This window comes from Neofelis nebulosa, chromosome 7 (genome assembly GCF_028018385.1).
Source record: "Neofelis nebulosa isolate mNeoNeb1 chromosome 7, mNeoNeb1.pri, whole genome shotgun sequence".
NCBI classification, from domain to species: Eukaryota; Metazoa; Chordata; class Mammalia; order Carnivora; family Felidae; genus Neofelis; species Neofelis nebulosa.
This window is the reverse complement of record NC_080788.1, coordinates 60,730,196-60,756,751: the sequence shown is the minus strand read 5'-3', so window position 1 is coordinate 60,756,751 and position 26,556 is coordinate 60,730,196. Positions and strand designations below refer to the sequence as shown.

Genomic DNA, 26,556 nt, shown 5'->3' with positions numbered 1-26,556 from the left:
CAGGGGAAGGGCACAGAGCAGATCCTGGGACACTCAAATAGGGAGGTGTGGGCTCACCTGCCATCCCCCTGAACCAGCTCTACCAGGATGGGGGTGGGGTACCTCCAGACCTTTCTAAGACTCAGAGAGACTAGGATGCTAACGTTTGGCCCTGCCATGAATTCCCACTATGCCCTCAGCCACATTCCAGTTTCCTTGTCTGTAAAATCAGGGTCCATGGGCTCCATGGGAGATTCCCTCCAGACAGTAGCAAAGGGAAGCATGAATTGGCAGATCCAGGTGGGTTCCTCTGCCTCCTCCATTTTCGTTTCTTTTTAATGTTTATTTATTTATTTTTGAGAGAGAAAGAGAGAGAGCAAGAGTGAGAGACGCTAAGGGAAAGACACGAGAGAGAGAATCTGAAGCAGGCTCTGCACTGTCAGTGCAGAGTCCGATTCGGGGCTCGAACTCACAAACCGTGATATCATGACCTGAGCTGAAACCAAGAGTCGGACGCTTAACTGCCTGAGCCACCCAGGCACCCCTGCCTCCTTCCTTTTCTATGATCAGAAATGGAGACAGTCACTCAGAAGAGGTGACTAAACCAATCAGGGACCTCTGCACATGAATGTACTTCACAACTTACAAAGCCCTTTAGAACACACTTTCTCATTTGATCCTCACAGTAACCCTCTGGGGGCTGGCACTGCTACTATTGTCTTGCACCTGAGGGACCTAGAAGTTGGCCCCGGAGCTCTGTGCTTTATATCACACGGTGACACTGAGCAGCATATGGGGAATTGCTGGGGACATGAACATGGCGGGGAATTGTTGGGGAAGACCAGCAGTCAGGAGACCTGGGAGCTGGTCTGCTTTGTGCCCCCTGCTGCACAGCCAGGACATTTCTTTCAGAGTTTGTCTGTGGGCACCACTGCCTGGGAGGCCAGCACACCGGGTTTTATGAGACAAGGGGAGGGCGAGGACAGTGAAGGAGGGTTGGCCAGGACCTAATCTGAAGGCGCTCTGCAACAGGGGGCGTGAGCCCCAGCATCCTGGGTCCTGAGGGCCTTTGGAGCTGGAAGGGACTTTGAGATTGTCTAGCTTGTCCAGCTGAGGTAGAGAAACGAAGCCAGACAGGCTTGCCTACGTGAAAGAAAAAGAAAACACTACAGAGTACACTTTTTACAGCCAATTTTTGTGTAAGGAGAGTGGAAAATTTGAAAGGTCAACTGGGAAGGTAGAAATGGCTAATGCCCTTATGGAAGGCCCTTGAAGGCCCAGTAGGAAGCCTGTCCACTCTTTCCCTCCAGCGACACAAGTGACACTGCCAGACCCCCAGGCTGACCTGACAGGAGGGGCACTGACTAAACAAAGGAGGCCCAGGCACTTGGCAGGTGGAGCAAGGTTTCAGATTTCCGCAGGAGCCAGCTCAGTTTCTCCGGCAGGTGGGCAAGGAGCCACCTGGAACACAGCAGTGACAAAGCAGTGACAGAGCCCCACAGAAATGCCCAATGGCACTCAGTGGGGACGAGAGCAGCCAGCACACAGGGTGGAGGGTGGGTGTGCAGGCTCCTGCCCTTCCTTCACAAAGCAGACTGTGAAAGCAAAATAAATTTTAAAAAACAGAGAGAGGAGAAAGATGAGAGGGAAGGGGAGGGGGGAGAGGGGAGAGGAGGAGGAGGAGGAGGAGGAGGAGGAGGAGGAGGAGGAGGAGGAGGAGGAGGAGGAGGAGGAGGAGGAGAGGGTGGTGAGATAAGCCAAGTGAACCTGCAGAGCCACTGAGCAGGTGAGCAGTGGCAAGGATAAAGGGCCCACATCTGAAAACCTGCAAGAGCATGCTCTCCTTTTCTGTGTTTCTGGAATTTCCAAAATTTCCATGATGCAAATATGCCAATTTATAATGATAACTATATTTTAATTTTTTTAATTGAGATATAATTGGCATATACTATTGTGTAAGCTTAAGGTGTACAACCTGTTGATCTGATACATTTATATGTTGTAATGTTACTACTGTAGTGTTACTGATACCTCCATCATGACACTGTTATTTCTTTTTTGCAGTGAGAACATTTAAGACCTGGTCTCTTGGTAAGTTTGAAGTATAAAATACACTATTGTTAACTATAATCACAATGATGTGCATTAGATCTCCAGAATTTATTTATCTATCAAGTGGAAGTTTCTTCTCTTTGACTAACATCTCCCCAATTCCCTCACCCCCAGCCCCCACTTACCACCAATCTACTCTCTGTTTCTAGGAGTTCAGCTTTTTTAGACTCCACAGATAAGTGATATCATAAAGTACTTGTTGTCCCTGACTTATCTCTCACTTAGCATAATGCCCTCAAAGTCCATCCATGATATAGCAAAGGGCAGGATTTCCTTTCTTTTTCACGGTTGAATAATATTTCTCTCTCTCTCTCTCTCTCTCTCTCTCTCTCTCTCTGTGTGTGTGTGTGTGTGTGTGTGTGTGTGTGTGTGTGTGTGTGTGTGAACATCTTTGTCCACTCATCCACTGACAGACACTGGGGTTGTTTCCTTATCTTGGCTACTGTCAATAATGCAGCAACAAACACGGGAATGAAGGTTTCTCTCAGGATAGTGATTTTATTTCCTTTGGATAAATACCCAGATGTGGGATTGCTGGGACATATGGTAGTTCTATATTTAACTTTTTGAGGAACCTCCATACTGTTTTCCACAGTGCCTGCACCAGTTTGCGTTCCCACCAACATGCACAAGGATTCCCTCTTCTCCATATCCTCACCAACACTTATTATCTCTTACCTTTTAATGATAGCCAGGTAATGATAACTTTATTTTTTGAAGTTTATTTATTTAATTGGAGGGAGGAGGGGCAGAGAGAGATGTAGAGAGAGAATCCCAAGTAGGTGCCACGCTGTCAGCCCGACATGGGGCTTGAAATCACAAACTATGAGATCATGACCTGAACTGAAATCAAGAGTCAGACGCTTTATCAACTGAGCCAGCCAGGCGCCCCTAATGATAACTTAAAAAATCACAGGGGCGCCTGGGTGGCTCAGTCGGTTAAGCGGCCGACTTCGGCTCAGGTCATGATCTCGCGGTCCGTGAGTTTGAGCCCCGTGTCAGGCTCTGTGCTGACAGCTCAGAGCCTGGAGCCTGTTTCAGATTCTGTGTCTCCTTCTCTCTGACCCTCCCCCGTTCATGCTCTGTCTCTCTCTGTCTCAAAAATAAATAAACGTTAAGAAAAATTTTTAAAAAATCAGTTTAAAAAAAAAATCACAATGAATAGTGGGAGGAAGTCCAGAAAGATATGTGGCAAACTGTTAGCAGAGATTTCTTCTGGGATGAGGAACTATAGGTGATTTTTCTTTTGTTTCTTTTCACCTTTCTGGTCTTTCCAAATTATCTAGAATGAGCACAAATGATTTTGAGTGGGACTGGCCCAGCCATCCCTGTGCTCTCAGGGGACAGCAGAGAAGTCCTGCCAGGTATCTCTGGCTGGTCCCCTGGTGGCACAGTCACTGTCTTCCCAGGCAGCCCTCCCCAGACTTCCCTCCAGCCTCCATCTGCAGGCTAAGACCATTTAAATGGAGAGACCTGGGGTCCTTAATTCCAGAGAGGCTGATTTAAGGGAATCATATTGGCCTTATTTTGTGACTGGGGACTTAAAGCAGGAGAGAGATAAGACAGGAAGAGCAGAGAGGGCCCAGCCAATGCAGCTGGCAGCCAGGCCAGGGGACCAGCCAGCAGCAATAAGTAGGTTCTTAGCACAGAAGAGAGAACACTGTTGATAAATTAAGAGGTCTTTATTGTCTCTTCCCAAGATGCACAGAGGTTCTAATAGTGCTTCATTCACCCCAAGCAGGCCAGGAACCGGACAGAGAAGGGGCAAAGATAACATTACACCTTCAGGAGCAGAAAAGGCCAAGGTGGGGCTGCCAGAGGGCTGGAAAGGTATCAGGAGTGGGGGGTAGGGAAGGGGCTAGGGGATGAAGAGGGGAGCAGTAGGAAGGGTGCTGGGCTCAGGGAGAGACGGGAGGGCGTGGTTGGGAGAGTACCGGGCGGGGCGGGGCGGGGCTGAAGAAACCCTGGCTGCAGCAACAAAGATGTCCTTATAGCCCTTGATCTCCTTGATCTCATTGCTGCTGATGAGGACTTGCAGCTGGCGTGGTCCAGTTTTGATGGGGTAGAGGTCCAGTTGAATGTGGATGGTGTGTCCAGCCACCAGAGTCCCAATGCTGAAAGTCAAAAAGAGCCTGTTAGAGCCTTAAGTAACTGCTGGGATGGGTGATATAGTTCCCCTCTTGGAGTAAGCACCTCCCACCCCCCAACACCACCAAGGTCAACCTTCCCCAAGGAGGGTGGGAAAGTGGGGGCAAGTAGGCACCATTCAGGAGACAAAGGACCGACCTATGACCCCACAAGTTACCCCTTGTCAGAGACCAGCATGAGACAGACAGTACTTACTTTTTGGATATCTGCCCATCAATGAGGCCACTTCCCTCCAGCACCATCATGCAGTTACTCAGAGCAGTCATTAGGGTATTGGTGAGGGTGATGTGGACTCTCAGTGCCTTGCCCACCTCGGCCCTTTTAGACACCTGTGAGGAGAGAAGACAGGGATATTGTGGGCAACTGGCCTCATTTCCACACTCCAGTTCAATACCCTCATTCCACTGTCCTTCTCTTCACCACCAGGGACTGCTTCCTTACTGCTAAACCACTGCAATTGGGAGAGAAGAATGTAAGCCAAAGAGTATTCAAGGTTAACAAATATCCTGACCTGTCTTAGAAAGTCACAATGCTTCAGGAAGCCACTGCCAATTGGGAATTGGCACCAAGTTGAAATCTATTTCCCTCCCCACCATCTAGTTCAGGATGGCAATTAGATTTCAACTAAAGTGCCAGCTCCAATCTGTTCATCATGGCTAATAGAAATGGCATGTTGAAAAGGATCCTGAGGACAGATCCAGAGTCAGAGAGTTATGACTGACTAGTAGCATCTGACACAGGCATGGGATAAGAAGTGGTGCTATATGCACCATCCATATGCTATCAGTGATATCTTTCTTTTTTTTCCGTTTACTTATTTATTTTGAGAGAGAGAGGGACCACAAGCAGGGGAGGGGCAGAGAGAGAGAGGGAGAAAGAGAATCTCAAGCAGGCTCAGCACCATCAGTGCAGACCCTGATACAGGGCTCAAACTAATGAACCGCTAGATCACAACCTGAGCCCAAACCAAGAGTCAGATGCTTAACTGATGGAACCACCCAGGTACCCCTAGCACTATCCTTCTGAGGCCAATGTCACATGATATGGCAGAGCCAGGACCTGAGTCAGGTGTCCCAGACCCCAGCCAGGATCTTTCCCCCACGTTGTTCTGACAGTAGAAACACTCTTGAGTTTCCCCAGGTGTGTTCTGTGCATCCCACGTGAGGTCTGTGTCATAGGGCAGCATGGCCTTGGCCTGTGAGTGGGAGGAAGGGTCTCTATCCTACTCACTTCTCGAGCCCAGTGCCTAGTGCAGTGCCAACCAGGTGGTGGATATTTGATGAACATATGTTGAACTAAAATGGGTCCTGACCACCCAGATCATACTCGAGGCATGTTCTGCCTCAAACAGAGAATTAAGAAAAAGTAAGAACCCATCCTGACTTCTCTAAAATTCAAAGAAAGAAACAAATCCCTTGTCCTCTAATGAGGGCATCAAAGTAGAACAGGCAAAAATGTCTTTGGGATCCTTCATACTCACACAAATCATCCCCAGTTCCCTTAACTGTGGGGACCAATTGATAGTCTACTCTGGTTCTGATGTGTTTGCATTGGATCTTGTTTGTAACCAGGGCTCTGGGTAATGGGGGCAGGGTCCTCGCCTCAGCACCAGGCTGTGATTCTGCCCACTGTTTGCCACACCGTGGCCTGACAACACGCCCAGGTGAAAACTGTCAGGTGGTCACATGGTTTATGATGTGGAGCTACTCATTCTGGTTGGGGTGGAGTGTGCCACTAACAAATCCAGCAGGTACAAAGCCAGGTTGGGATCAGGCAGTGGGCAAGTTCTTTAGAACAGGAGGGGAGATGGAGAAAGGAGGCTTTGAGGAAAGGAAAACCCTGGTAATGGGAAATGGGGAATATTTCTGCCCTCCATTTATCCTTCTTCCACCTGTAATGACCTTGCCAGCCACACAATCTTAGAACTCAAATCTGAGGCTCCTTTCATGTGTCCTCCCTCTTCCCTGTCAACCCTGTGTTATCTGCAGTCACCTTTGGAATTTCACTTGTGGTTTTTCTCAAATCCGGCTCCTCTACTCAATCTCCCAGCCATGCCTCTCCTGCCTCTCTGCCTCTGCAAAGCTACCTCCCTACTTAAAATGCTTTCATCTCCATCTCATTTCTCTGGACAGTGTCTGCCTATGCATCCTCCACGAAATGTCACTTCCTCTGGGAAGACTTCCACTCTGCCCTGCACTTTGCACAGAGGACAAGACAACACCATACTGTGCTTTAATCATCTATTTGGTGTCTGAAGCAGCGACTGTATCTCATTCACTGCTGTAGCCCCAGCTCCTGGGTCGGGTGAGTCAAAGGGCTTCCGGGCTCCATCTCTGTCCAAGACACCTTACCTCAATAGATAAATTGGGAGGCTCCAGAGAGATATCTTTTAGGACCAGCATGGACCTCCCCATATCCTCCACCTTGGCAATGCCAGACACACGGATCAGCTTCTCATCTGTCAGCTTGTTTCTATAATTGTCGTAGGGTAGCAAGAGCGGCCACTGTATCTCTAAGCACAGACAAAAGACATCTTGAGTCTGGAAACAAAGACACACACACACACACACACACACACACACACACACGGAAATTTGTATGTGTGAGAGACTATGTGTGTGAGTCTGTATGTGTGTGAAAGTATGTGTGCATAACAAAGAGAAAGATACAGTGTACTTAACCTATACCTACTGCCCCCAGAAGTCATTGCTATGTCTCACCTAGTGGGATAGTGTCAGACGTACAGCCCATGGCATATGTGACCCCCTGCCAACAACAACTTCACTACCTGGCACGTGTGTGTTGGGGTGCAGGGATCTCTGTGTAATCTGGCTGAACCATCCCAGCTTTGTTCATGACCCCACAGCTCCCATCCCTATAGGTGATTTTCCAGGCCTTGTTCATACTCACCCTCCCCAAAGTCCAGGTTCAAGTGCACTGTTTGCCTCCAGAGGGGCTCCCGGGTGCCACCCTGGTGCAGCAGGGCCTGTGCGCAGAAGTGCACCACCAGTCTGATGGGACCCCGGGGGTGGACTCTGTCTGGCACCCTCAGGGCATGCAGCTTCAGCAACAGGTCCTGGCCCCACTCAGGCGTCCTGGCCAGGTGAAGCTGCAGCTGGGCTGGCTGATCCTGAGACCCCCTGGACCCCAGCAGATCCAGGAAGGGTGAGGAGGCCCTTCCTGGGCCCAGCATTTTCTGGGAAGCCTTCATGAACACAGATCGCTCCTCAGGGGATCCTGGCAGAAAGGAGAGCCAGGAAAGACCTCAGTGAGGAGGGGTTGAGAGGACCAGTGGCCTTCTTTGGGAAACAAGCCACCCAGAAACTTCCAGCTCCCTTCCCAAAGGGAAGCTACATAAGGAGACAATACAGCTACATAAGGAGACAATAGCTACACATAAGGAGCCACATAAGGAGACAATACAGCATCGTGGCTGAGAACAGGGGATTGGTATATTGCTTGGTGCTGCATTCAAATCTTGCTCAGCTAGGTGTCCCTTAATCCCTTGGTGCTCAATTCTTTCATTTATAACCCAGATATATCTCCTTGCCTCATAGAGTTGCCAAAAATTTGAGTTAAATGAGTTGCTGAATATAAGTACCCAGTACTGTTCTTTGTCATCAGTATTGTCACCATCATCACTGCCATCATCATCATCAAAGACAAAGGCTTTCCCCCCTCCCCCACCGCATCAACATCCTCACTTCTAAAATACATGCTCAAGAGACTCTTAAAAACTGAGAACAAACTGAGAGTTGATGGGGGGGTGGGAGGGAGGGGAGGGTGGGTGATGGGTATTGAGGAGGGCACCTTTTGGGATGAGCACTGGGTGTTGTATGGAAACTAATTTGACAATAAATTTCATATATTGAAGAAAATAATAAAATAAAATAAAAGGTAAAAAAAATAAAATAAATAAAATACATGCTCAAATCTTTTAAGTGGGTCTTCATCTCTTGCTCTTGGGGTCTACTCAACATTCAGGTTGAACTCCAACTCATCCCAAATTGTGGACTTCTCTAGTAAAGTTACTATGCACCAGAGGCATTGCTCCAAGTGCTTTCTCTGTATACTCAGCTGCCCTCACAATAGCCCTCTGAGGTATCATTAACCCATTTTACAGATGAGGAGGTGGAGGCACAGGGATGTTAAGAACACATCCAGGCTTATACCACTAGAACATAGCAGTACCAACATAGCAGCATTGTTGGTACTCAGGCAGCCTGATGCCACCCTGGCCTTCTCCACAGGGACATCTACTCCCTTCCACAGGCCAGGTGTCCTTCCTTTCCCTCCTTAAGTGTCCACCTCACTCCTTGCTGCCACCCCCACTGCCATGATGTAAGGAGACCATGATATGACCCTAGGACAGAGTTGCCATAATAATAAAGAACATTCCATTTGAATTTCAGGTAAATTTGAATTTCAGGTATATAATAATTTTTGTTTAAGTATATTACATGCTATATTTGGGACACACTTATACTAATGAAATATTTGCTTATCTGAACTGATCTGGAATTCAGATTTAACTGGGCACTCTCTGTTTTTATTCGCTCAGTCCAGCAGCCCTAGGCCCACATGGCCAGGGTCCAGGAAAGCCCCTGGGAGTTTGCAATAAGGAGGAGGTGATCAGGTGGTGTTGGTTTTAACAGGCATGAGCCGTTCTCACTGGGAAGAACACAACAGACGTCACGTCCACCCACCCTGAAACCCCAGGGCCCCAAGCACCTTCTGGATACTTGTAGGAGCTGGTAATGTTCTGTCGCTTAGCTGACCCTACCATCTTGGTGCTGATTTCCTTCCCAATGGAATGGGTATTATGGTCCAGGATTTCCTGGGCCTGACCATCTCTGAAGAGCCAAATGACTTCATCAGCATTCACCTCGGCGTACACAAATGGGGTGTCATAGGGCAGGTGAACCTCCCCTTCCCTGATGGCCTTCACAGAAGCAGGGCCGCAGCAGAATATCCCTGTGGAAGGAACAGAAGTTGAAGACAGCTGACAGCTGCTAGCATGTGGACTGGGCCGGCTGGTGGTGGCGAGGGCAGGTAAGGGGATGGGATGGAGAAAACCCTCACACACCGAGTGCTCTCAGGTTCCCACAAATTCATCCGATCCTCACAGCCACCTGTGGCATTTATCAGCTTCCCCACTTTGCAGGTGAGAAAACAAGGTCCTGCAAGTCATCTGGGTCACCCAGCTGAAGGCAATGAAGTAAGATAAAATACTACCCCTTTCTGGCCTCCTGCTCTTGTGATCAGTCCCCCTGCTCAGCCCCCCCCCCCCCAACGGAGCCCAGATCCTTCCACAGTGGCCCTCACTCACCGCTGCTGGTTTGCTGGGGAGTGGGGTCCAGAACTTGCCACCCATTGTATCCTGGTGGGAGATCTTTCCGGATCATCCAGCACTCATTCCAGACATGGAAATTCCTGCAGAGAAGAGTAAGGAAATGAAGATTCACATTTTCCTGGATTTGTCAGGTATCAGACACTATATTGAGTGCTTTATATTGTTGTTTTTAAAATTTAAAATGTAATTGACATACTATATTATATTATTTTCAGGTGTACAACATAGGGATTTAACATTTGTATAAATTATGAAGTGATCACCCATGAAAAATCTAGGTACTATATGGCACTGTACAAAGTTGTTATGTACTAATTATATCCCCCCCTTTTTTTACTCTTTATTTGGAAGTAATTTCAAGCTTACAGTAAAGTTGCAAGAATATTACAAAAAATACCCAGGGGTGCCTGGGTGGCTCAATCAGTTAAGCGTCAGACTTCAGTGCAGGTCATGATCTCACAGTTCATAAGTTCAAGCCCCGCACTGAGCTCTGTGCTGACAGCTCAGAGCCTGGAGTCTGCTTTGGATTCCGGGTCTCCCTCTCTCTCTGCCCCCCCTCCCCCGCTCATGTCTCTGTCTCTCTTTCAAAAATAAATAAACATTTTTTAAAATTACAAAAAATACCCATATACCCAAGTTATCTATCGTTAACATTTCGCTTCATTTGCTTTATCATTGGCTTTCTTTCAGTATGGATTTGAAGATTATCAATACGTTTTTTCTTTTGTTTTTTACTTCAGTGTGTATTTTCTAAGAATGGAGATCTTCCCTTACAGTTATCAACCCCACGCATTTCTTATTGATATAATATTTTATCTAATTTACTGTCTATATTTCAATTTTATCAATCGACCAAATATTGTCCTATTTATTTTTTTTTAATTTACATCCAAGTTAGTATATAGTGCAACAATGATTTCAAGAATAATGCACCTCACCCATTTAGCCCATTCCACCTCCCACAACCCTTCCAGCAACCCTTTGTTTGTTCTACATATTTAATAGTCTCTTATGTTTTGTCCCCCTCCCTGTTTTTATATTATTTTTGCTTCCCTTCTCCTATATTCATCTGTTTTGTATCTTAAAGTCCTCATATGAGTGAAGTCATATGATATTTGTCTTTCTCTAATTCCGCTTAGCATAATACTTCTAGTTCCATCCACGTAGTTGCAAATGGCAAGATTTCATTCTTTTTCATTGCCGAGTAATACTCCATTATGTATATATCTACCACATCTTCTTTTTTTTTATTTTTTAGCTTTTAATTTACATCCAAATTAGTTAGCATATAGTGCAACAATGATTTCAGGAGCAGATTCCTAATTCCCATTACCCATTTAGCCCATCCCCCCTCCCACAACCTCTCCAGTAACCCTGTTTGTTCTCCATATTTAAGAGTCTCTTGTGTTTTGTCCCCCTCCCTGTTTTTATATTATTTTTGCTTCCCTTTCCTTATGTTCATGTGTTTTGTATCTTAAAGTCCTCATATGAGTGAAGTCATATGATATTTGTCTTTCTCTGACTAATTTCACTTAGCATAATACCCTCCAGTTCCATCCGCATAGTTGCAAATGGCAAGATTTCATTCTTTCTGATTGCTGAGTAATACTCCATTGTATATATATACCACATCTGCTTTATCCATTCATCCATTGATGGACATTTGGGCTCTTTCCATACTTTAGCTATTGTTGATAGTGTTTCTATAAACATTGGGGTGCATGTGCCCCTTCAAAACAGCATACCTGTATCCTTTGGATAAATACCTAGTAGTGCAATTGCTAGGTCATAGAGTAGTTCTATTTTTAATTTTTTGAGGAATCTCCATACTGTTTTCCAGAATGGCTGCACCAGTTTGCATTCCCACCAGGAGTGCAAAAGAGATCCTCTCTCTCTGCATCCTTGCCAACATCTGTTGTTGCCTGAGTTGTTAACGTTAGCCTTTCTAACAGGTGTGAGGCGGTATCTCATTGTGCTTTTGATTTGTATTTCCCTGATGATGAGTGATGTTGAGCATTTTTTCATGTGTTGGTTGGCCATCTGGATGTCGAACTTCTTTGGAGAAGTGTCTATTCATGTCTTTTGCCCATTTCTTCACTGGATTATTTGTTTTTTGGGTGTTGAGTTTGATAAGTTCTCTATAGATTTTGGATACTAACCCTTTATCTGATATGTCATTTGCAAATATCTTCTCCCATTCCGTCGGTTGCCTTTTAGTTTTGCTGATTGTTTCCTTCGCTGTGCAGAAGCTTTTTATTTTGATGAGGTCCCAACAGTTCATTTTTCCTTTTGTTTCCCTTGCCTCTGGAGACATGTTGAGTAAAAATTTGCTGCAACCAAGGTCAAAGAGTTTCTTGCCTGCTTTCTCCTTGAGGATTTTGATGGCTTCCTGTCTTATATTTAGGTCTTTCATCCATTTTGAGTTTATTTTTGTGTATGGTGTAAGAAAGTGGTCCAGGTTCATTTTTCTGCATGTCGCTGTCCAGTTTTCCCAGCACCACTTGCTGAAGAGACTGTTTTTATTCCATTGGATATTCTTTCCTGCTTTGTCAAAGATTAGTTGGCCATACATTTGTGGGTCCATATGTGGGTTCCCTATTGTGTTTCATTGATCTGAGTGTCTGTTTTTGTGTCAGTACCATACTGTCTTGATGATTATGGCTTTGTAATGCAGCTTGAAGTCCGGGATTGTGATGCCTCTAGCTTTGGTTTTCTTTTTCAAGATTGCTTTGGCTATTTGGGGTCTTTTCTGGTTCCATACAAATTTTAGGATTGTTTGTTTTAGCTCTGTAAAGAATGCTGGTATTTTGATAGGGATTGCATTGAGTATGTAGATTGCTTTGGGTAGTATTGACATTTTAAAAATATTTGTTCTTCCTATCCAGGAGCATGGAATCTTTTTCCTTTTTTTTTTTTTTTTGTGTCTTCAATTTCTTTCATAAGCTTTCTATAGTTTTCAGTGTATAGATTTTTCACCTCTTTGGTTAGGTTTATTCCTAAGTATTTTATGGGTTTGGGTGCAATTTTAAATGGGATCAATTCCTTGATTTCTCCTTCTGTTGCTTCATTGTTGGTGTATGGGAATGCAACCAATTTCTGTGCATTGATTTTATATCCTGTGACTTTGCTGAATTCATGGATCAGTTCTAGCAGGTTTTTGGTGGAATTTTTTTGATTTTCCATATAGAGTATCATGTCATCTGCAAAGAGTGAAAGTTTGACCTCTTCCTGACTGATTTGGATGCCTTTTATTCCTTTGTGTTGTCTGATTGCTGAGGCTAGGACTTCCAATATTATGTTGAATAATAGTGGTGAGAGTGGACATCCCTGTCTTGTTCCTGACCTTAGGGGGAAAGCTCTCAGTTTTTCCCCATTGAGGATGGTATTAGCATTGGGTCTTTCATATATGGATTTTATGATCTTGAGGTATGATCCTTCTATCCCTACTTTCTTGAGGGTTTTTATCAAGAAAGGATGCTGTATTTTGTCAAATGCTTTCTCTGCATCTACTGAGAGGATCATGTGGTTCTTGTCCTTTCTTTTATTGATGTGATGAATCACATTGATTGTTTTTTGGATATTGAACCAACCCTGCATCCCAGGTATAAATCCCACTTGGTCGTGGTGAATAAGTTTTTTCATGTATTGCTGGATCCAGTTGGCTAGTATCTTGTTGAGGATTTTTGTGTCCATGTTCATTAGGGAAATTGGTCTATAGTTCTCCTTTTTAGTTAGGTCTTTGTCTGGTTTTGGAAACAAGGTAATGCTGGCTTCATAGAAAGAGTTTGGAAGTTTTCCTTCCATTTCTATTTTTTGGAACAGCTTCAAGAGAATAGGCATTAACTCTTTAAATGTTTGGTAGAATTCGAATAGTGTCCTTTATTACATTCTTTACCACCCAGTCTAGGATCACACATTGCATTTAGCTGTCCTGTCTCCTTTGTCTACCTTGATCTGGAGCAGTTTCTCAGCCTTTGTTTTATTACATTGAAATTTTGAATTCAGTATTTATTTGCCAGAGCTATATTCATTTTGAGCTTATCTGAGGCTTTCTCATAATTAGATTCAGGTTATGCATTCACACACCGAACGCTACATAAGTGATATAGCCTTCTCAGATACACCACTGCTGATTGAATTGGGGGTTCTTCAGCCCTTTAGGAGCTCAGAGCTGGAGGGGCTCCAAGGATTGCCACTAGCTCTCACACAACCCAAAGATCTGACCTGGAAACTGGCTGGAAAAGGAAAAACATGACACCAGATTTACAGTACAGCAGAGGAGAAGGGAGCCAGGGGAAGAGATCAGAGATCCAGAATAAAGGCACACACACACACACACACACACACACACACACAGAGGGAGTGAGGTGGATAGAGGAGGAAACAGGAGAGACTGAGGAAGTGGACAAAAGCAGCAAGTGTAGGCTTTGCCCGGAGGAGAAACAGAGAATGGCACAAACAGATGGCTCAAAGAAGGAAGAGTCATGTAAGATGCATAAAGATTTTGAAGTTAGTGTTCACAGAACACAAAATCAATTTTTTTGGTTGTGGGCTTCAGAATGTTATCCCATAGTCTTATATTTCTGAAGGGAGTTTAGTGTGATGATGTAATTAGCCAGAACAGTCTCCTAGGTTAGGGAATTGCTCTCTGGGCACCAGCAACAAGATAAAGGATGATATTGCCTCAAAACTAGAGAGAACCAGGTCAGAGCTTCCTTACCCTTCCTGACATGGAGAGAGATGTGTTTGAGATGGTGTCCCTTACCATATTTTGTCTCGCTTCTGAGTAGGCAGCATCTCTGCATTTTGGTCATAGTAGGTGTCGACGGTCAAGTTCCTGTCCATGTTGTGTGCAGAACGAAAATTGGAAACCACACGGGTTGGAACACCTAAACATCTCATTACTAAAGAGAAAGAAAACATGGAGAATCACTGAGTTCATTTCAAGCAGAATCGTTAGCTCCCCATGCATGCTTTCTAACTTTTAAGCTGGAGGAGAGAAAGAAGGCCAAGATTCTTGCAGATCCATACCTGTAAGTCCTTTATTCTCAAAGCACTGCACCCAGGCCCAGAACCCTGCTGCCTACCTGCCCCATTGATGGTCTCCATCCCACTAGGAAAAAGAAATCGTTTGAAGGTTACTTAAAACAACAATAAGCAACTCAATTTATTATTTAGCGCTTTTTCCATTCAGCAGCTTTCCAGATTAAAAACAGAGAACCTAAAACATTTGCTAATTTGAAAGAAAATAAAAAACTTCAGGCCTTGTGGCCTGTTTTAGAAGAGAAGCTGTGTGGCTTAACTTCTCTGGGCCTTAGTCTCCTTGTGTGTAACAAAATAAGGAATTGAAACAGATGATTTTCAATTCTGAAATTCTGAATCTGTAATTCTACTGAAATACAAGGATTTGGAGGAGGTAAGAAAGAAATCAGAGAAAGGATAGAAGGGCAAGATAGACATAGAAGTAATTGGAAGACATCAGAGACAGAGGGAACTTGCTTGTACAATGAGGCAATAGCCATCTTTGATAAGGCAACAGCATCCTCTTGTGGCATCTCAGGATAGTACTACAAAGGCTTTTTAATGCTGAGTAAAGATCTTTTTCTTTTTTTTTTTTTTTAATGTTTTATTTATCTTTGAGAGAGCTCAAGCTGGGGAGGGGCAGAGAGAGAGGGAGACAGGATCTGAAGCGGGCTCTGTGCTGATAGCAGCAAACCCAATGCAAGGCTTGAACTCATGAACCTTGAGATCATGCCCTGAGAGCCCAAGTTGGACGCTCAACCTACTGAGCCACCCAGGTGCCCCCAAAACTGAGTTAAGATCTTAAGATTTCACTTAAGTAGTTAAGATCTACTCACACAAAGCAGATATTACATCACCTACACCATCACCACACCCAAGCGTAAGCGCACGCGCACGCGCACACACACACACACACACACCTTCCCAAGGCCAAGTAAAATCAAGCCAAGAGCCAGATGTGACCTTTGGAACATAGGTCTCCACCTCAGCCAGCGAGGCGAGGAGTTCAGACAAGTTTATCCTATCCCTCTCCAGCTCAGGACCAGCAGTGGGTGCCTCCTGAGGCTGCTGGGAGGATTATAGTGCTTTGAAAAGTAAGAGGACTATTGAGATTGACCAATCTTTTTGTTACAATTGATTCAAGAGTCCCAAAGGGAGCCAGCCATGTGCTTACAGTCACTTCTCTACTCCCAGCACATCTCCTGAGCTTTTCATAACCTCTCTGCAGGGGTGACAGCTAGAGCAGGACTGCAAGTGGCCAGAGGCTGTGTGGTGGGAGCAGCTGTCCCCTTCCTCAATGGCCCCAGAACTTTAGGGCCTGGGAGTGGGGAGAGGCTTCAAGATGGAGTAAGGATGCAGACCTAGACCTTCTCCCTCTCATCCCAGGGCCTAAGGGCCCAAGCTCTCCTCTACAACACCTGCCTAACCAGGGACTTCCTAGCCCAAGACAAATGTGGCCATATTAAATGCTGGTGCTGTGCTGAGCATTTTCCAGGGAAAATGAATGAGCAAAGTGAGGTCACTCTGTTTGAATACTCAGATTTAAACATCTCGTCTATCTCTAGCACCTGTACATATCTGCCAAGCTATGCTGCCCCTCTCAGAAAAATCTAGAACTTTGTCTTTGGCCCCTGTCTCTGTCTTCTCTGTTCTTTGCTCCCTCATCCTCCAATTCAGAGTCAGCCCATTCACTCAGCAAACACTGAGCATCACAACACAACAGGTAGCATGTGTAAGGTACTCCTGCCTTGCATGGGGCAAGACAGGCAGACACCTCAGTATTCTGTCTTTCCCTCATCCTCACAGATAATCCGATCAACACCTTTGCACTAAATCATAAATAAATGGTAATGCAAAAAACACTGATGCTCCATGTGGGTAGTTAGCAAAGTAGCAAATCTCCTATTGTAACTCCTCAAGAAACTCTCCAAGAAGTATTTGGGAGCCGCCAGCTCTGCCTACAGGTGGGATCAGACTTTCCCAGACCATTTGCTTGTACTTCAAGCTTCCCCCAGCTGTCCCTGACTCCAGGCTCACCAGGAGCTGAGAAACCTGAGCAGTGGCAGAGAGAAGCTGCCTTTGCTTCCACTTTGGGGCCACACTCTTCTTTATCCAAGTGACTATTTTAATAGTCTAACTGCCATCAAGGAGACTGCAGAGTGATTGTGATGGGTCAACCTCCCTCCTAGGAAAATATGCAGGAGTCCCCAAGAGTATGGAGTGTGCTGGGTGAGAGTCCCTGTGTGAACCATCTCTTAGCTGTGGGGCTATGGTCAGGCCACAGTTAACTTATGTGAAAATGGAGATAACCAGAGCCCGACTTCAAAGGGTCATCACAAAAATTAAATGAATGCTTCTGCATCCCCATCTCTCCCTCACTCACCTGTGCACATCACAGCTGCAAAGACCCAGCACTGTCCATACTTCACAGACTGCCTGCCCCTGGCTAACCACTGCCGCAGGATGGCTACGCTGCCATTCCACTCCAGCGGGCTGACCCCCCTGGAGTAGTCCTCTCCCCAGTTTCCCTGCAGCACACCGTTGTCATCGTTGCTGTTGATCTGCAAAGGACAGACAGGCGGGTCCCCACAGTGCCCTAGGGAAGCTCAGATTGTCCTCAGACAGGGCCGGGAGAGCTTCTGTGCTTACCATGGCACTCACCACCCTGCAGACGTACACAGGGTCATTCCGCTGGGAGTAGTCTTTGGATGGGTTCTCTAAGAAGTACAGGCTCTTGTTCAAGATCTCAAAGCAGATATCTATGATGTCCTCTTCAAACTTCCAAGTGATTTCAAGGGAGAGAAAAGAGAAGAGCATCCTAAAACTTCAAGTCAATAACACAGGCTTTGAGGGATGGTGTGTATGTGCTGGAGATGAGGATGGGGTGAAATATAAGACAAGGTCCTGCCTTCAAAGAGCTTATAAGTCAAATTGGGAGTGTATGAGATTCAGAATTCTGGAAAATGAACCTGAGTGGCTCTAATGGAAAATGCAGACAGAATTTGGAGGTGAGGGATCCCTGTTGACAAGAGATCAGAGAAGGCCATTAGCACCAGTAGGCTTGGAAGGGCCAGGTAGACAGGAAGAGAGCAGGGTGGGGATGTTCACCTGAGGTCTTTGAGTATGGTGCTGCCCAGGACAGGGGCTTAGAGGTTCTCTTTTCTGGAGGACATGAGGGAGTAGGAAAGACCAGATGGATAAAAACAGGGCAGCTGTGAAAGGTGAGGGAGAAGAGTATGGGAGCCTTGAAATCAAGTAGAGGAGTTCAGCTGTAGCTGGGAACCCAGGAGAAGCCAGTGTAGGTTCATGACATAAGTTTATAACATATACTTGATACATATGCCTATGTGAAGTATGGAGAATGCTGGGTCTTTGCAGCTGTGATGTGCACAGGTGAGTGAGGGAGAGGTGGGGATGCAGACATATGTCTCCGTTTCAAAAAATCACACAAATTGTCACAGTTGGAGCACACAGTCTCCCCACTCCCTCCCCACCACCCTCCTGGTGAGTGTGGATGGGGCTGAGATGTCAGTGGGAGGGAGGCAGAAAGTATACCAGTCATATTTACTGGTTGAAAGTGGAAAAGTTGCCCAGAGCCAAAGGTCCTGCCGTTTGTACACTGACAGGATATTTGATGTTATTAAAGAATTGTCGTCTATTTTTTCAGTTATGATAATATTCACTTTTTCAGGAAGAGTTTTTATCTTTTAGAGCTATAATCAAAGTAGTACTCTATTAAGTGATATGGTATCTATAAATTCCTTTCAAAACTTCCAGGGATGAGTTTGGAGGGATGGGGACAGTACAGACCAGGGAATGGCAAACTTTTTCTGTAAAGGACCAGATAGTAAGTATTTTAGCTTTTGCAGGCTGTGGGGTCTCTGTCTCAGCTACACAACTCTACCACTGTAGCATTAACACAGCCACAGGTGATACTTAAGTGAATGAGCATGGCTGTGTTCCCGTAAAATGTCATTTATGGACACCACAGCTTGAACTTCATATAATTTGCATATCACAAAAAAATTTTGAGTTATTTTTCAACAACTTAAAAACACAAAAACCATTTTAACTCATGAACCACACAAGAACAGTCAGTGGACTCTAGTTTGCAAACCCCTGGTATAGATGGAATAAGATTCACCATAAATTGCTCATTACTGGAGCTGAGAGACAGGTTCATTTTAGTATCCTGTCTACTTGGATAATGTTTTAAGTTTTTTATATAAAATACTAAAAACTTGAAAGATATCTCCCCTTCCTTCCTTTCCCCTCTTACTGGTTGGGAAATTGGCCCCGCACCACACACTGTGACATTTGTTAGTGGCCTTTTGTGAGCTAATAGAGTTGATTAAGAACCAGCATAAGGAGACCTGCCCCAGGCCCCATTTCTGGTGACAGTATTACCTGCCCATAGTTCCAGGGCCAGGAGGTGATGAATCTTTCATGACCCTTGTAAACAAAGCCATAGTCCATCATGATATACTCCTGCAATAGTATTTCACTTGGCAGGTAGACATCATCCTCTGAGTGGTTAAGAGTAGGAGAGGGGGCAAAAGACAAACAGAGAAATAAAAAAATAATAATAATAAGTAAAATAAAATAAAATAAAACAAAATAAAATACAGTAATGACAGTGTCTTGCTGGATAATAGGGGAAGGAATGGGTTGGTGGCAATAGAAATGGAAACTGGACCCCTTAAAAGTCTATAATGCTCTTCTAGAGGCCAGTGATATAATCTGTACCTTAAAACATAATGATTATCATTTCCTGATTGTAAAAGTGGAAAGCCTATTGTAGAGACTTGGAAAATATGGATGACGGAATGCAGATAATGAAAATCACTCATTCCCACTTCTCACAGACACCCACCACTACAGTTTGGTATATTCCTGCCACTCGTTCTGTCCACGTACATGTAATACAATTAAGATCACACTGTGTTCCGTTTCCTAATCTCTTTCACTGCACATCACACCACAAGCATTTTCATCATGCCATTAAAATTCTTTTTTTAAAGATGGTTTTCAGTGAGCACGTGGTATGGCATAGATAAGCAGCTTTTATCTTCTGGGCTTTCTCAGAAGAACCTCCCTGAGCCTTCCTAGTGGATCAGGTTGTCATTACAGCCTGCGAAGCAGTTGTACCTGCATTCCAAGGGTTAAAAAGCAGGATGAAAGTTCCCAATGGGTGGGTCACACTGTGACCCTGGCCCTGAGAGATCTCTATTTTCAGAGTGTAAGGACCAATGACTGCATTGGATGGTGTAAAAAGGGAGACAAAGAGTGAGTTGGTGTCAATGGTGAAGTCAGAAGCACTCCAGACATTCCCTTGTCGAGCCTGGGTAAGGGAGAAGGTGGCTCGGGTTCCCAGCAACTCCGTGGGCGCTGGTCCTGTGTGAGAGACAAATGACCCCTCAGTGAGGTTTAAAATCTATGTGACATGATTCCAGGGGGCTAGGAGGACCCTCACCTTCTTCCACCACTGGCTAATCCTTTTGGTTTAAGGCTTTTATTGCCACTGGATGTCTTTGGGCAAGCCACTGAAGATCTGTGGGCCTCAGGTATTTTTATCTGTAAAATGGGATCATCATAGTACCTGAAAGCTAAAACTCCTGTCATGGGGATTAAATTATATAATATATATGAAGTTTCAGCAGAGTGCCTATTGTGCATTTAAAAATTGGCTGTTATCAGGGTACCTGGGTGGCCCAGTTGGATAAACATCTGACTCTTGATCTCAGCTCAGGTCATGATCTCACAGAGCCCCACATCAGGCTCTGCACAGAGCCTACTTGAGATTCTGTCTCTCCTTCTCTCTGCCCCTCGCCAGCTTGTGTTCTCTCTCTATCAAAGTAAATAAACTTAAAAAAAATTGGCTGTTATCATCACAGTTTCAATTTGCTGAGTTGGCCAAATCTTTCTTTAATGTCACTTATCAGGTGAGCACTTAGAGGGTCCTGGGGATCCCAGGAAGAGGGAGGGGAGGGAGCACTCAAGAAGGGGAGGTGGGAGCCCTACAGGTGAATTTTGCCTTAGGGTAGTGTGAACTCACCCGTCTCAGCCACAAAGGTGAGGTAGTCGGTCCCAAAGTGGAAGGGTCGGCTGAAATGTAGTTGGAGCAGAAAGGACTGGCCCCGGCGTACAACAAGCCGCTTCAGGCCCATCTCCTGCGTGTGATGCTCCTGGTTGTTTCTTGGGCTATGCAAGTCCACAGACCTGAACTTCAAGGCTACCACTGGAGGGGTATCAGGAGAGGAGACAGGTCACTGCCCAGCTGTGGTTCCCCAGGTTCAACATCCCCCAGCACTTCTCAATCATTTCTGCGGCACCTGGCTCTGACTTCGGTAGGATTACTGTCTACACCTGAGCCCTTCTGCCATGCCTGCCTGCTAGTTTCACAACTTAGCCTTGGCAGTTTAGCAGGCCCCAACCCTGGAGTGGGAAGATTGTGATCCTGGTGACTCTGCACCTGGACCCAGAGCTATAGGGCTCAAAACTGAGGGCCCCAGGGGGCACCTGGGTGGCTCATTAGGTTAAGCGTCCGACTTCAGCTCAGGTCATACTCTCAACATTTGTGAGTTCAAGCCCTGCTTCAGGCTCTGTGCTGACTAGCTCAGAGCCTAGAGCCTGCTTCAGATTCTGTGTCTCCCTCCCTCACTGGCACTCTGTCTCTCACCCTCTCAAAAATAACTAAACATTTAAAAAAAAAAACAAAATTAGGGTCCCAGGAAGAGAAAGGTTTCCAGATAATTGACACTTAATCCATGAAGTGCCACCACATACTATTAACCACTTTTGTTGACAGTCTTTCCAAAAGTTACTCTATTATCATGCTGATAGAAGAAAGAACATATGAGAATTTTGTATGAATTAAGTAGTGAGCTGACTAGAGGCTGTGACCTCAGCTACAGGCAAGTCCCTGCTTACGATGCTGGGTAGGTAGCTTCTTCTCACCTTTCAGCCATGCTCTGGGTGTATGAGGGCACTGACACTTCCCAGGAAGCTACTGTGTGTGTACCTAGCGTACAGTTTAAAGATTCTCATAGCACAACTGGCCAGAGTGTGGGCTGTCACTACCTTAGCTCTGAGACCTTGAGCGAGTCACTTAATATCCAGAGACATCAGTGTCCTCAGCTGCAAAATAGAGACAGTGGTATTCCTACCCCATAGGGTCCATGTGAGCATTGAGTGAAGATTCACAGGTAAAGGACTTCTGGTAGTGGCAGGTACAGAGTAAGCACTCAGTAATCATTAATTGCTCTTAGTGCTAGTAATGACACAGCCTCAGATTGTATTTGCTTTGTTATTTAAACATTTTTTTTTAATGTTTATTTATTTTTGAGAGAGACAGAGACAGAATGCGAGTGGGTTGGGACAGAGAGAGAGGGAGACAAATCTGAAACAGGCTCCAGGCTCTGAGTTGTCAGCACAGAGCCCAACGCAGGGCTCGAACTCACGAGCTGCAAGATCATGACCTGAGCTGAAGTCGGACGCTCAACCGACTGAGCCACCCAGGTGCCCCGCTTTGTTATTTTTTTAAAAAAATTTGATGCTTATTTATTTTTATTTTTGAGAGAGAGAGAATGAGAGAGAGAGACAGCATGCGAGTGGGGGAGGGGCAGAGAGAGAGGGAGATGCACAATGCAAAGCAGGATTCTGAGCTGTCAGTATAGAGTCCGACGCGGGGCTTGAACCCACGAACTGGGAGATCGTGACCTTAACCAAAGTTGGACACTTAACCAACTGAGCCACCCAGGCGCCCCTGAGTCATTTTTGCTGGTGATATTTACTGCGCTTACTGTAAACAAAAATCCATTTGATCTTTTTCCCTAGTAGCACATCAGTTTATCTCAGTGGTTCTCCAGTGGAGAAATTCTGTCCCCTGAAGGACATGTAGCAATGTCTGGATACATTTTTGGTTGTCACAACTTGGGGTAGAGGCCGGGGATGCTGCCAAACAGCATCCTAGAGGAAACACAAATTTTAGCACCTACCAGTTTTTGTGCCATTCACATTCTGAACTTCCACACTGATTCTTTATGTTTTTGCTAAATTAGTTCACTTTGATAGTTTTGGCCCATCTTTCCTACCTGGCTGGAATTCTTAAATCCTTGTTCTTTCACCCAAATGCTTTACGTTGCCATCTGGGGACTGCCTAAACAGTTTTCCAGGTCTTCATCCGAGACATTGCTAATAAGATGGTTCTAAGTATTAGGGCTTAAGTCAGACACCAATGGAGTATCATGTTGGAGTTTTCTTCCAGGTTAATGCTAAGTTATTAGGAAATACTCTTTAAGTATAGTTGTTCAACTAGCTGTGATTACATCTGATACTTCATCTGAGGAAATGGGATTAAGTGTTTAAAATTTTCCTTCACAGCCTAAAATCAAATCCACCTTTCATATTTGTATCTTTCCCACAACCTTGTTAAACATTTGACTAAAAACAGAATGTGCGTGATGGTCCCTTGATCCCCCTTCTTGTAACCATCTTTCATTGAGGCAGATTCAAAGATGAATCACTGGATCAAATAGTACAAAGTTTTCAAACCTCTTATTGTAACTTAGGCACTTAAATAATTATATTATTGCAACCAGAGAAGTCAGGATGAGATCTAACACGGATGCCTTTGAGTTACTTAGCAGCATTTTTTAAACATCAGGTCCAATCCATTAGTAGTTTGCAAAATCAATTCAGAGAAATGTGACCAATATTTTTTTTAAATAGAAAATATCACAATGTAGCACACAAAAGGAGAGGAAGAATAATTTTATGTGTAACTGGGTCATGATGTAAACTGTGGGTCAGAGTCAAAAAGTTTGAAAGCAACTGGCCTAGATACTGATTGTATATTATCTTTTCCTGAGGGGCCTGACATTTTCATACCAGGAACTACGGAGCCTCCAAAGGAAGCTTCTCCACCCCACGTGTAACATCCAGTGGCCGTTCCACCCTGAAAGATCAGATACCCAAAAGAGGCAGTGAAGAGCACACAGAACTGCTTACGTCACTTCCACAAGAGAGAACAGGATTGGGGGCAGCCTTTTCTGGGCTGCTGTCCACAGCTAGAAGCATACTTCTGAGGGCAGATCAATTCTCCCTTTACTCAGGCTGGGGTGGTTTGGGAAGGAAAGGGGAGGAGGAAGAAGAAAGATGCCTTCCTCTCCATGCCTAAGATTGCAGTGCACAGAGAAAACTTATTGTCCATTGGAGATTCAGGTTTTCTTTTTTATTCCACTTAACACCATTATGCATTTGTCTCACTGAAGGCCTTTTCATGTCAGGAAGACAGTGACTTCAGAGAACAAGAGGGAGGTCCTTCAAGGGAGCAGGAAAAAAATTCAAAAACGAAAAGGATCAGGAAGAGGTTTAACAAGGCAGGAAATCAAGCAGAAGCAATTAGTAAAAACATGTCACCTCCCACAAGGCCTTCTTGCCTTGGCCATTGGCCCACCAGAGTTAATGACTTGAGCAAGAGGAGAGGAAGCCTTGGCCACATGATTCCCGGTGCTTGACTAATACAAAGACAAGGAAGGATCAAAATATACCCCCATGTATTATCATCCTGAAAATGTGTGGGGGCAGATGAGGAGGACATTAAAACAGTCATCTGCCTATTATGAGTTCTGAAGCTCCTGCCATCTGAGACCAAAACCTGAGGCAGCCCTACTCTCACAGACAACTCCATCTCTCCACTTGGGTCTTAGCTCAGAGGTACCTGCTGCACAGGGGCTTTCTTCAGCCACTGAATGTGATGCCCCACCTCCCACCCTATCGCTCACCATCAGAACACCCTTTTTATTCTCTGCTGGGCACTTAATAGTATCTGGGATTATTTCCACAGAAGTAGAGACCTTGGCCATCTTCTTACTCCTGGATCCCCCACACCTAGGATGGAGCATGGTTCCTAATTGCTGCTGATAATGGTCGCTAATGTTCACTGAATACCTACTACCTTCCAAGTACCATCCGAAGCATTTTATGTGTCTGAAATCATTTATGTTCTCACAACCACACTGTGATTGAGGTGTTAATAGTGTTGCCCACATGCAGGAAGGTACAGGGTAGAGCTGCGATTTGAACCCAGGTAGGTTGGCTCCAGAGCCTTCCCTCTTAATCTTCAAGGTTTCCTGCCTTCCCTAGGGAATGCTCTGAGATGTTTGCTGGTACAATGTGGGCAGCATGGGTAAAGTACTAGGAGAGTAGCCTCACAGGACAGCAGTGGGGCTGTGGCAGAAGAGAAGGAGAAAACCCTCTGTGGGCAGCAGGGCCAGGATGGGGAGGGGGGGCTTGACTCAAGGCCAAGATGCTGCTGTTTGATCCACTACTAATGGGTATACCTACCCACAGTGGGAGGATAAAATGGTATACCTTTCTGAGGGCAACTCATCAATATTTATTATAAAAGAAAAGAGGGGCGCCTGGGTGGCTCAGTCGGTTGAGCGTCCAACTTCAGCTCAGGTCATGACCTCACAGTTCGCAAGTTCGAGTCCCACATCGGGCTCTGTGCTGATGGCTCAGAGCCTGAAGCCTGCTTCTGATTCTGTGTATGTCTCTCTCTCTGTCCCTTCCCCGCTCACACTCTGTCTCTCTCTCTTAAAAATAAATAAACATTTAAAAGAAAAGAAAGCCTTAAAACATAAATACATTTGAGGCACAAATTCCTCTTCTGGGAATTTTTCCTAAGAAAAAAATCATAATTTATGTACAAAAATGTAAACATAAGGATGTTCAGTGCAACCTAAATATCCTATAGTAAGTGTTGGATACATAAACTTTATTCCTCTGATGTCAATATAACAAACAAAAAGAACAAAGAATATGGGGAAATAATTCATGAGGTATTAAAAAGTAACATAAAAATACTAAAACCCAGTATGTTACAGATTATCTGTAGGTGGTGATATTATGGGAAATTTTTCTTTCCTTTGAGTTTTTTGGTATTGTCACACTTTTGCTTTGAACATGTATTCCTTTTGTATCAAGGAAAAGTGTTACTTTGATTAGAGGCGGGTTTCTGAGCAGGAGTGGCACCATCAAAGCTGTAGTTGAGGATTAATCCAGGTATGGTATGTAGCACAGACAGAGGGAAAAAAGTCTAGAGAGGGAAGGGCAGTGAGACTCTGTTGCAATAACCCAGGTAAAAAAACTAAGAGGACCTAAACGAAAGTGTTGGCAAGAAGAAAAGAGGGACCGCCCTGTGTGTGCGAGGGACTGAAGCTCACGGTCATGTGGCAGGCTAATAAACACTTGAAATACCTTGACTTCCAGTGCTTCGCAAAGCTAGTTTGGGTGAAGACTGGGGCAGGTTAAAACAATCCACAGCCAGCAACATCCTAGGCAATCAGGCTACTGGCAAAGGACTGGAAAGCTCCAGACAGAGATGGCGAAGGGTAAATTATCCCAGGCACAGCCAGCAGTGAGAGCCAGTACCTGCCAGCAAATGTCAGGTGCACTTTGGCTCCTTCTCTTCTCCTGCTCTTGTCCCTGCACTTAGTCTAGCTTCTATGTCAGTGTCTTTTCTTTTCCCACTTCTCGTTATTGTCGGTTTGGGACTTTGATAAATACTTCATTCTTTTTCATTTCTTCCCTTTTAAAAAATGTAAAAGGATACATCTTTGTGAGAGCCCATGAAGATTCCTAAGCGATGAGATTACTGCAGAGTGTTTCTATGTTCCTTAGAATGTGCAAGAAGAAAAATATCTTATTATTTGAAGGTTCAAGTACAAATTTCTTCGTGAAGTGTTCACTGTCCTCCACAATGTGGTCCCAACTTATCTATCCAATTTTATCTCACGGTAGCCCATAAACTCTGCTTCATTCATGTTGTGGCCTCCAAACCTCTGGATGTAGGGATCTACATCCCCACTGTCTCGATTTTTCCAGTAAAACTCAGCATCCACTTCTCCACGAAATCCTCCCCAAGCATTTTGGAACAT

At 44.9% G+C, this 26,556-nt stretch overlaps 2 protein-coding genes across 2 annotated transcripts in view; one reads left to right on the top strand and one right to left on the bottom strand.

Annotated features, from left to right (window-relative positions):
- The window catches only part of LOC131516681 (uncharacterized), a 22,309-nt gene extending 18,311 nt beyond the window's left edge, over window positions 1-3,998 (top strand). The window contains exons 5-6 of the mRNA XM_058738016.1: window positions 2,044-2,070; window positions 2,505-3,998. Of these exons, the coding sequence (XP_058593999.1) occupies window positions 2,044-2,070; window positions 2,505-2,566 (89 nt within the window). The 3' untranslated portion in view covers window positions 2,567-3,998. The remainder of the gene's footprint in view (window positions 1-2,043; window positions 2,071-2,504) is intronic.
- TGM7 (transglutaminase 7) lies at window positions 3,950-26,556 on the bottom strand. Its single transcript, XM_058740554.1, has 13 exons — window positions 26,415-26,556; window positions 20,670-20,852; window positions 19,763-20,008; window positions 19,022-19,140; window positions 17,264-17,392; window positions 16,998-17,175; window positions 14,358-14,496; window positions 9,569-9,672; window positions 8,971-9,213; window positions 7,150-7,476; window positions 6,591-6,751; window positions 4,435-4,568; window positions 3,950-4,205 (listed from the first exon to the last, which is right to left on the bottom strand). Exons 1-13 carry the CDS (start codon window positions 26,554-26,556, stop codon window positions 3,950-3,952), a joined length of 2,361 nt encoding a protein of 786 aa, XP_058596537.1.

Excerpts from the sequence above, each read along its gene's own strand:
- TGM7 (XM_058740554.1), bottom strand. The coding sequence starts at position 26,556 with ATGTTCCAAAATGCTTGGGGAGGATTTCGTGGAGAAGTGGATGCTGAG. Across the intron at positions 20,853-26,414 it reads AGCAGAGTTTATGGGCTACC|TGGTAGCCTTGAAGTTCAGG; the intron begins GTGAGATAAAAT and ends ATACCCCTCCAG. Across the intron at positions 7,477-8,970 it reads CTCCTACAAGTATCCAGAAG|GATCCCCTGAGGAGCGATCT; the intron begins GTGCTTGGGGCC and ends CCTTTCTGCCAG.